This window comes from Octodon degus, unplaced genomic scaffold (assembly GCF_000260255.1).
Source record: "Octodon degus isolate 3935 unplaced genomic scaffold, OctDeg1.0 scaffold00227, whole genome shotgun sequence".
In the NCBI taxonomy this organism is placed as follows: Eukaryota; Metazoa; Chordata; class Mammalia; order Rodentia; family Octodontidae; genus Octodon; species Octodon degus.
The window spans coordinates 703852-714667 of NW_004524803.1; the positions used below are offsets into that span (position 1 = coordinate 703852).

At 39.4% G+C, this 10816-nt stretch overlaps 1 protein-coding gene across 1 annotated transcript in view; it reads left to right on the top strand.

Moving 5' to 3' along the window:
- Ttc29 (tetratricopeptide repeat domain 29) overlaps positions 1-9326 on the top strand; it is a 293590-nt gene extending 284264 nt beyond the window's left edge. Inside the window, exon 11 of the mRNA XM_023705716.1 lies at positions 9256-9326. Coding sequence (XP_023561484.1) covers positions 9256-9326 — 71 coding nt within the window. The remainder of the gene's footprint in view (positions 1-9255) is intronic.
- The last annotated feature ends 1490 nt before the right edge of the window (positions 9327-10816 follow it).

Consider the following 10816-nt stretch of genomic DNA (forward strand, 5'->3'; position numbering starts at 1 on the left):
TCCACATGGCTGACACTGACAAAGGTTCTACAATCTGAGATACAGGATCTCAGGATAAATCCTGAGGGTATTTCACTGACCTTATCAGACCCAAAAGCTACAACTTTTGTTGTATAGATCTTGGTCCTAACCATCCAGCAGAAAAGTATAAAAATTAAATATAAGAAGTAAAGCCATGCTGTTATGTTGAGCTGTAGTGGACTCAGGTCAACAATTTGTGACATTGCCAGTCAAGTGGAAGACCCAATACTGTTATGGACTACTGGACTGTTTTAGAATATTTTGCTGAGTTAACACACTTATAATATTCAAATAATGGAACTAAACAAAAAAAGAGGATAGGGATGAATGTCCATTTTGTATCTGTGTATTCAAAATGGTTAGGATAGTTGTATAGTTACATTCTCTTAATGAATAGAGGGATTTGTTCTAATAGTGTTTGTAAATAGGATATCATGTCCGCATCTTGTTCAGCAATTAACCACTAGGAAGAATGTATGCAATGTGTTGTTTATTGAAACTGTCCTACCAATTTGGTTTGAAACTGTCTCATTGCTATTTGTTTCTCAATAAATTGTGGGGAAAAAAATAAAAAAATAAATCAGCATCTCACCAATTCTGCAATAGGTTTAGTGCTAGACTGGATGTAGGGATGATCTTGGCCTCTGGATGTGGGGCTATAAGTCATTACCCAGCAGCCTCCTGAATGGCAGACCCACTATTCCTGACCGCATTGTTCTCTGCATTGCTCTCCTCATGGTTGTGGTACCCTGAAATAGAAGCTCATGGCTGCTCCCATTCAGATGTGCGATTGGTCCCTCCCAGACTTTGCACAACCTGATCCATTCAACACTGCTGCCTTCTGTCATGTTCTGCCCTCCTTGTCCTGCCCTGGTGATTGCAATTCAGAGGAGTGCTGACCTCCCAGCCCAAGAGTGCTTGTGCTGCAGGTCACTGGTCTACAGAATGGAGAAGTACTTGTCCCAGCTGCCTTGGGATGCCCCAAGTCCCTTTTTTTGTTTGTGGTAAGGCAGAAGTTACATTGTTTCACTAGCAATCCTCATTGCCATGCCTAACATGGTTGTGCTAGAGGTTCCAATTAGCAATTATGGTGCTTGACAGAGAAAGGAAAAAGTCCTGTTTACATGAAAAAGCAAAGGGTCTCACATCCTAGATCTATCCTACATGGACTGAATTTGCTACCCCTTTGTCATCCTGCAATTTTTGTTTTTTGGGCAGGCAGGTTTCCCCCTCCCTCAACTCTCATCAGCCTGGGGATGGCAGTTCATACTCTGATCAAATCCTACTGATGAGAAACCCCAGCGCGGCAGCCCTGTGGGTTGATTTATATTTTTATAAAGTTCTGTGCCTATTTTTTATTTGAGCAAAAATCCCTTATTCCTATGAATTTTGGTTTAAGAATATATGTGTCTCCCTGTCTTCCAATTACTTGTGTTTTTAGTTGATCTCCTCTAAGAAATGCCAGTGTGAGCCCTCCTTTATTCAGCTTTGTAAATCCTGTCTAGTTTAAGTTTTGTACATTCAAATTTGCTGACATTCTTGGGTCTGCGGATTCATTAAATTCATCAATTTCGATATATTTCAAACATAATTACTTAAAATATTTTCAATTGTTTCTCTAGTACTTTCCAGAACCTTAACATATGTATAATAGTCACTTCCACATCCCCAGTTTTATTTTTCACTGCTTCAGTTATCTATGAAACTGAAAATGTCAAATTATTTCAATATTAATATTTAAAAAATTAAATATACTAATCAAAAATAATAAATGATACTTCAAGTTGATCTCTACAGATCTCTGTAATTCTCACTCTGTTGTCTTCCCTCTCTGCCACTTTTATCTCAGTCAGTCCAGGCCTCTGTATTAATTACCCTTGCAATTATCATAGGCTGCATGGCTTAAACAATACCAATTTATTTCTCTCAGTTCTGTAGTGCTATCTTTTAATTCCATTACGCTGAAGGTTAGTCTTCAATATAGGAATCTGGGAGAGAAACAAATTTTCACTCCACAGCAGAACTAGTCACAAATTCTATTTGCATTGGTCTTCCAAGACCATCAGGTCATCCTTTGCCACTCAACTGAGGAGCTTCTCTGGACTCCTTCTGGGTTCTCCTTCTCTGACCCATACTCTTGAACTTATTTAAGGTTGGGGCAAATGTAGGGCTCATACTGCTTGCATTTTGTCTCTTAGCCATCACAGACTCTAATATCCAATGTCTTTGAAATCACTGTGTCATGTATTTTGTTAAGGAATTCAGGAAGGAAGGGTAGAACAGGAGGTACTTCAGGAAATATAATGCGATTTCTGTTATTTCACCTGGGATCGGGAAAAATGTAAGAGTTGTAGTGTAGCAACAGTAGGACAAATGGAAACTACATGAAGACATCAGCTCTGTGTTTATCTTGAAAAAGTATTTGCTCCCTAAACAGAGTCATAGATCTGTGTCAAATACTCTTATCTAAACTTTAGATACCAACATGAAGTTCAGCATAATTTTGTGCTAATATGACATTTCATGATCCATTCAAACCTTCTTCCATTCTACCTAAGATAAGGGTGATTAATGGAAAAAAAGAACTTACAGTTTATAATAATAATGTATTTATGATCCTCACATAAATTTTAAGTTTTAAAACATTAACAAATTTTCTTGGAAAGGAAAGGTATATGCCCTTTTTAACACTCAAAAAGTCTACCCAAACCTGAAAAAAAAATCTTCTTCCTTAAAAGTTTGTATCTTGATTGTTATAAGCACCAGATAAAGAAATATAATATCATTACCACTACTTCAAAATATGAACAGAGCAGTTTAAATTTTATTTTGTTATTAAGAAATAGGAAAATATTACCAAAAAGAGCAAAGTTTTGATAGAGTGAAAGTAATTGTGGAGTTTCAGGCTTTGGTTCATGCGATAGTACAAAATTTTATGATAAGAAGACTATGAATGGCAAGACAATACTGCAGAAAAGAAAAATGAGAGCGGGTAAAAGGAGAAAAAACAACAGAAACAAGTGAAAGAGAGAGGAAACAGTAAAGGAAAAGGAAGAGATAATAACATGCCTACATCAAATACATTGACACAAATCAAGCTTCATATGACAGCATTCTTCAACAATAACATTTGTGCATCTTGATTATTGCATGCCACTTGCACATAAACACACAAGGTAAGTTCTCCCATGCTTCTTGTTCTGTGTACCAGGAGGCTGACTTCATACTGTGTCCCAGGTTCATGTGCCTTCTAGTTTCCCATCTGAGGTTTGGGTTTGGCCAAAGGAAGCCATCAGATCACAAGCTGGGAAAGTGGAGAGATTAAGATACTATTCTTCTCCCCTCCATTTGTGCTCAGTTCTGACTACTGTTACCACACTCTATAATTGCAATTGCTAATTCCTATCCAGCAGTTCCTTTGCTGAATCTCTGTATCTCACAGTCCAGTAGCACCAGGCGCCTCACTTTCCCCCTTAGCTCTAGGAATCATGGTGGTGCAGCACCCGCTTCTCTCGAATCTGTTGTAATTCCAACAAGAGCATTTCAGGTTCAAGCCCAACATGGACAACTGAGAGACTTAATGAGACCATGCTTCATAAATAAATAAATAAGCAAATAAACAGGGCTGCAGTTAAATGCAAATGATCCTGGGTTCAATCCCAGGACCACAGCTGAACTTGCCATCTGTTTCCCTCTGACTGACCCCTACCCCTTTTCCTTTGTCAGTGTCAAGTGGGGTGGCTAAAAGCAAGTACAAGAAATATTAGGAAGCTTCCACTTGCTGAAAAGTTCAGTCAGTTAGAGAACAGTGCTAATGAGGCCAGGATTAGTGTCTGGCTGGGCTCCACCATCACAGCCTGTATCCCTGACCGGTCATTTTCCACACCATTGGATACAAGGAGCACTGTGCCAAGGAGCGCACATGCATCTGTGTGGATTCTTTTCCACCTCTCAAAACACAGCTGAGGAACTAGTCCTTCAATAGAGATCACTTCAAAACCATCTCTGATCCCAAAGGACAGCTTTTGTAATTTGATTCTAATGAAAATTTATGTATGTTACTGAAAGTAATAAACCTATCCTGGTAACATCTTTGTCAAAGATAAACTTTCATTTCATTATTTATTATTTTTCCAACTTATAAAATAGGTTAAAAATCAGGCTTATGTGAACATGCTTTTTATTGGAAATGGTATTCTGACTTATAAAATATATGTTTAACTCAATAAAATTATTCAACTGTTGTATTTAAATAAGTGAAGTCACACAGTCATTGTCTTAAAAGTAAAAAGACTATTTATTCAAAGTGATTTTGATTATCAAATGTGAATGATAAATTTTCTGTATTTATGCTGTTTCCTCAAAACTGTGTTCTCGGGCTGGTCAGATAGCTCAGTGGGCTAACGCACCTGCTTAGGCAGATGCAGGGACCCAGGGTTCAATCCCCAATGTGCTGTGCTGGCCCTGCCCCCAGGGCACAGTGAGATAGCAATTGAAACTGGGCATGGTGGTGCCCACATGCTTAGTAGGCTGAAAACAGGAGGATCACTACAAGTCCAATCCACTGTAGTGAGACTGTGTAGACCCTGTACTAGTAATAAAAAAAACCTCTGTTCTCTTCACTACTGTATGATTTTAAAACCAGACTATAATTAGATCACTATAGATTATCTATTCTATTAGTATTGATATAATAGATATATTATCTTACTTCTAACACTGTTAATTTTATATTATTTAAATACATGGCGGTAAAGGAAGAGATTTCCATTCTCTTCAGAAATTAGCTTCTGAGACTTTTTACCATAAGAAAGAAGTGTTATTTCTACTAAAATTGCATCTGTATCTTTAAGTAAAATGTGCTGAAACACAAAAGTAAAATATCTTGTCAGTGTCAATAAAGTCATAATGCTAAGATCACCCTAAAGTATGAGCATTTTTATACACAGTATTGACTCTTCATTAGCTTCATAAAACATAATCTGAGTTTTATTTTTTAACAAAATCTTTTGAGACATTTTGATAAGGTCAACAAAAACCACAGTCTTTTAACATTAGGTGATCAACTTTTTGACAATGGCCAGACCAGCATAGCTAATGGAGTAATAGCCTGCAGGGTCCAGCTAAATATGATATACGAATGTAATCACCCTCTGTGATGACTATTCAAAAGTAATCCCTTTAGCTTTGAACTGCAACATATATTTCAACAAGGCAAAAACCATATGAAGAAATTCTCTGCAGACCACACTGATACAATACAGCCTTCATATCCTGCTCTCTTTGTTGGCTGCTTATAGTGAGTTTTAAATTTAAGGTAATGGCTACTGTATATTCATGTGAGCATACAACAATACTTTTGATTTGTTGTGGAAAGGTTGAATCCATTACCAGGGGTCTAGTCTATAAGCTCTGACACAACCTTTATATATGAGTTATTATTTACCCTTTTCTACAACAAGAACACTAGAAAGGTTTTACATGATAAAATTATAAAAATTCATTCACCCTTCCAGTCACCAAACTGCCAAAGAGTATCTCCTCCATTTCAATTCATACTTGTCTACAGATAACATTGTAAAAATCTCACTTGCAGACAACACTACATTATAAAGATTATATGTCATTATTTTTCAAATAAAGGGATGAGATACTAAGCTTATTATAGCCAGTATTATCTGTTTTATTCTGGTACAATAGAGACTAACCTATAGTATAAATAAGACCCTTTTGTTGAAAGGAGTTAGCATCTGAAAATGTCTTCATTGTTAGCAATATAGAAGTGCCCATTTCTATTGAAACAGCTAACAATAGAAACAAATATCACACTTTAATTTCTTGGTTATCATTACGCACCCCCTCCACTGAAAGGGGTGCTGATCTCTATTTTATAGCTTACTTGAAGTCCTACAGATTACACATTATTCAAATCACACCCTAAGTTAGGCCCACGACAGGAAACCTGGCTTAGGAATGGAGAAGAGTGTTTTTGCAAAGATGGAACCAAGAACCTATGGGGCCCACTCCGTTATAAATAAATAGGAGTGTCGGAACAGCTGGAAGTCAACTTCAAATGCTTATTCTTGTAAATAAATTGTTGCTAAAATTACCTAGAACAGAGTGTGTAAATGCTTTCCATCTAAACTGGTAGTTGTAGCTTGTACAGAAGAGTAGTGGTATACAAAGCTATTCTGCTCAGCCTATTTCAGGAAATCCTCCACAATAAAGTCACTTTTCCTCAACATCTGGGTAATTCAAGCTAACCAGGGGCCAGTGAGATAGCTCAGCAGACTAAAGCGCCTGCTTAGGCAAGCCTATGGAGCGCTCGACCCCTGGTACCACATGACACACCAGCCCCACCCCCAGAGTCCGGGTATAGTGGCATATGCCTGTAATCCCAGTGCTGGGGAGGCTGAAAATAGGAGGATCACTGTGAGTCTGAGCTGCATAATGAGACCCTGTAACAACCAAATACATTTTTTAAAAAGAAAGCTAACCAATTGTTTCAGATCAAGAACAATTTCAAATACAATCAAGGAAAATTTTATACATACAGTTACCTTTTTCTAAGCCAAAGGAAATGCTGAGTTCAAGATATTGGCAAGTATAAAATGGGCCTTAGGGTTCCAAGTGTTCTGCATATTATGATGCAAGGAAAGATATTAAGCTGACAAGCTAAAGGGTAGTTATTTATCAAAGAGAATGATAAAACGTATTAGTTAAGTGAAAGACTAACAATGGAAGAATCTGCATGATAGGGTAATTGTTTAATGCTCTACACTGAAAAAAGTGAAAGTTCAAACAGCAATGAACGCCGGTGTCATGAGCAGCACACCACATTCAGCACAAGTCTGCCTGCATCCACTGGTGAGAATTTAGTCATGTAACCTCAACTAAATATTTACGTGCTTGTGGAAAAGATCAAATAGAGAGCAAAATCTCCACTTCAGTGGGAGGCAGAAGAAAATCCTGGAGCTATGTCTGATATGGGCAAGACAGGAAGTGAAGGTAGTACAATGGAAGTGGAGGATATTATTTTAGACTGGAGCATAGACCGCTCATCCATAGTAGCACAGTAGAAGTATTCAGAACAGAAGCACAGAGCTTTTGCCACTGAGTTTGTAGAATTTTTTCCTATGTTTACTTCCTCTATGAAGTGGGAAAAGAAATCATTAGCTGAAAGAGAAGATGCGCAGAAAGGCTGGTAGTTTGAGGGGGAGGAAGTTAAATGGTACTCTGTAAGAGTGAAAGAATGAACACAACCGAATGTTTAGTAGGATGGACTGAAAGCATTAAATGTGCACCTAATGTTTGTTCCCATGAACTTAAAATGAAGCTTCCCTGCCTGGTCATGTGTTTTTACCAGCTATGTCAAGCTACATGTACAAGAGAGGAACAGGCAAACAGTTGGGCTTTGTTAGGGTTATAGGCCTCTCGAGTGACTATGACAAAGTGGGAAAAGCATAAAGAATTAACATACCTACAAATGAGTGAATATGAAGAAGACATAGCAGATGTGAAAAATGGAAGCACTTCCATATGGAGGTGGGTTTGCACATTGTGTTGCGCCACCACAGGGAGTAATATGATAAGAGCAAAGTGGCAGCTGAGCAGTTGTGGGAAACTGAGGAAGAGAAGGGCTTGTATTTGCTGCTAATGACAACAAGGTCAAATATGACCAGAAAAGCTAATGGCTTGGGCAGGGTGAAGAAACAAGATCTAAGGCAACAGGAGCTTAAGGAACTGAGATGAACTGATATTATTAATACATTTAGAAAGTGGTAAAATTACAATATGTCAAAGATAAACTCAATTGAGAAAGACTCCAATTGTTGATATTTCATAATAAACATCAACAGCTGATTTATAATCTGATGAGTTCTAAGCCCAGTAGTAAGAAGGCTGAGAAAACAAAAGCAAAAAGCATGCTGGGCTGATAGTGTTTCCAGAAGAAGGCCATATGCCAGTTACAGCAGAAAGTTAAAGGGACTATTGTCTTTTGCAGACAATAGTCCAAATATTCCATTTTCTGTGTTCCAAACAGGATACAAGAAATGAGAGAGGGATGTAAAACCTGGAAACTGTTCTAAGCAGGGCAGAAATATCTTAATGGATTTGTCTGAGCGGATTTTCGTCAAAACTAAAAGGCAGATATGTCAAAACTAAAAGGCAAAACTAAAATAACATCTCTTTATATATCTCTATTTTACATAAAGATATTTCCCTATATATAAATTTTGCATATTTGGTTTTATTATTTGAGTACTTTACATAGTTCTACATTAATATTATGACTTGGATTTTTTTAACTTTTTAATTAATTAATTGGTACAGGGTCTCACTATGCATCTCAGATTTGTAGTGATCCTCCTGTCTCAGCCTCCTCAAAGCTGGGATTATAGGCATGTGCTGTCATGCCAGTTTCAGTGGCCTATATGGGACACCTAAAATGGGCTGGCTGGGATGGTACGAGATACTGGGAATCAAACCCAGGTCCTTGCACTTGCCAGGCAGGTGCTTAGACTCCTGAGCTATCTCGTCAGCCTTAAAGTTTGGTTTTAATTTGCCATCTTATTGCTAACAAAGTGCCCTTTCCAGTTGCAAGTGGCCCTCCCAGTTGTTGTTTCCTTGTATCACAAGAATTCTGTGGTTTAAGAATTCAAGCAGCGCTTGGCTGGACCTCAGTTGAGATGACTAAGTAGTACCTGATGCCAGGTAGGCTGGTCTGAAGGGTCACAAACCGGAGCCTGGTGGGGATAGGTACAAGACTAGGCTCCTGGGGACTCCTTCCAGAGCATCTTCCCATGTTGACAATAGACCAGCATGGCCATGTCAGGCAGTAGGACCTCTTAGATGGTGACTTGCTTCCTCAAAACAAGCATCTTAAAACACCTTGCAAAAACCCCATGCAACAATGGTCATGTTGCAAGTCACTTTCTCTGTTTTCTGTTGATAACAAAAGCCCTACGTGTAGCCCACTTTCAGTTGAAGAGGAATTACACTCTGCTTCTCCAAGATGAGTTAACAAGGTCACTCTGCAGAAGAACAGATGTAATGACAGATATTGTTTGAGTTATCTTTAAACAATATAATTGACCGCAGCGATACACACAAGTTTATCATGTCGCGTGTGCAAAGGACTAATATCACTGAAAAGGCATTCCCAGGTTCAAGCTCACAGTAACCATAAACTGTATTCAGGATAAATGATTAATTTTCTGTATGTTTTCTTAGGAACATCCAGAAGATCCACAGAAGAAAATGTATCTCAATATTCAGAAGATTTGGAAAAATCCAACAGGTAGAAAAGAGCAAGTATAACTTTCTGTTGAGTACTCACAATAAGAACTAAGTATAATTTTATCCTTCAATGAAAAGAAAATTTTTTTAATTTAAAAAAACTGAGAACAGCCCAAGCACAGCACGGGTGAGACCCTCTTCCACCACATTGGGATGCCCCCACCACTCCACAGCACCTCCCCCACCCCGCGCACCAAGTAGAAATTTCTGCTGCATTCTGGGAACCCCCAGACCCAGTCCTAGCCCAAGACCAGTGAGTGTGTGGGAGAGCTTCCGGCTGCCCTGCACCAGCGGGACCTACTGGTTCCAACCCAGGTGCAGCAGGTTGAGACCCTCTTCCACCCCCCTTGGGATGCCCCCACCACTCCGCAGCATGTCCCCTACCCCGCTTGCCCAGTAGAAATTTATCCCACATTGCAGGAACTCCCAGATCCAGTCCTAGCCCAGGCTTGGTGAGTGTGTGGGAGAGCTTCCACCTACCCTGTGCTGGCATGACCTACTGGTCCCAGCCCCAGTGCAGTGTGGGTGGCACCCACTTTCACCCCCTTAGCACACCCCCATCACTCCTTAGAACCCCTCCACATCCTGCCCAGAGAGTAGGAATTTCTGTCACATTCTGGCAACCCCCAGATCCAGTCCTAGTCCAGGCCCAGTGAGGGTATGGGAGACCTGCCTCTCCCCACTACTCCAACTTGACACCTCCAGACTCAGCTCAGGCCTGGCATACAGGCCTGGGGTGAAAGCCTTCAGCTGCAGTCCCTGAAGAGAGTGTAGGGGACAGAACCACCCAGCTAGCCCAGGAGCAGAACATCTTGCCAGAGGGGCACAACAGGTTCACACCCAAGGGCAGCAACAGAAAAGAGCTGAGGACAGCAACCAGACCCAAGCCAGGCACAGCTGAATAAATCCAAACTTTGTAGATCTACACCTCAATTTCAGTAGGTTCTAAGGCTATAACGGCACCAAAGATCAGAAGACAGTGCTACACAAAATGACAATGAGAAGGAGCAAAATACAATCTCAGAAGTGAAGCCCACCCATAACAAGTGCAGAGGACTCTAACACAGAACAAATTGGGAATCACACAGCTGAAAGCAATGAATCAATGGCTTCTGAAATAAAGAAACAGCTGTAGAAAGGTATAGAGGAACTCAGATTGGAAATGAAAAAAGAAATCCCTGAATTAATAACATGTGCAGTAAAGAATCAAATGCAGAAACATATACAGGAAACCCAACGCCCATCCAGAACAAGTGCAAAGGACACTAGCTCGGCTCAAATGTATGAATTAATAGCATGAATAGTAAATAAGCAACAGCAGAAAGTTATAGAGGAACACAGAGCAAAATTCTTTTCTGAAATAAAAAAAGCATTCTCAGAACTTATAGCATCTGAAGTAAAGAATCAACTGCAGAAACAGAGGGAGGAAACCCAATCTGAAAAAAAAAACACTGCAGTAAAAGAATTTATAACTGCTTCTAAAGAAGACATTGAT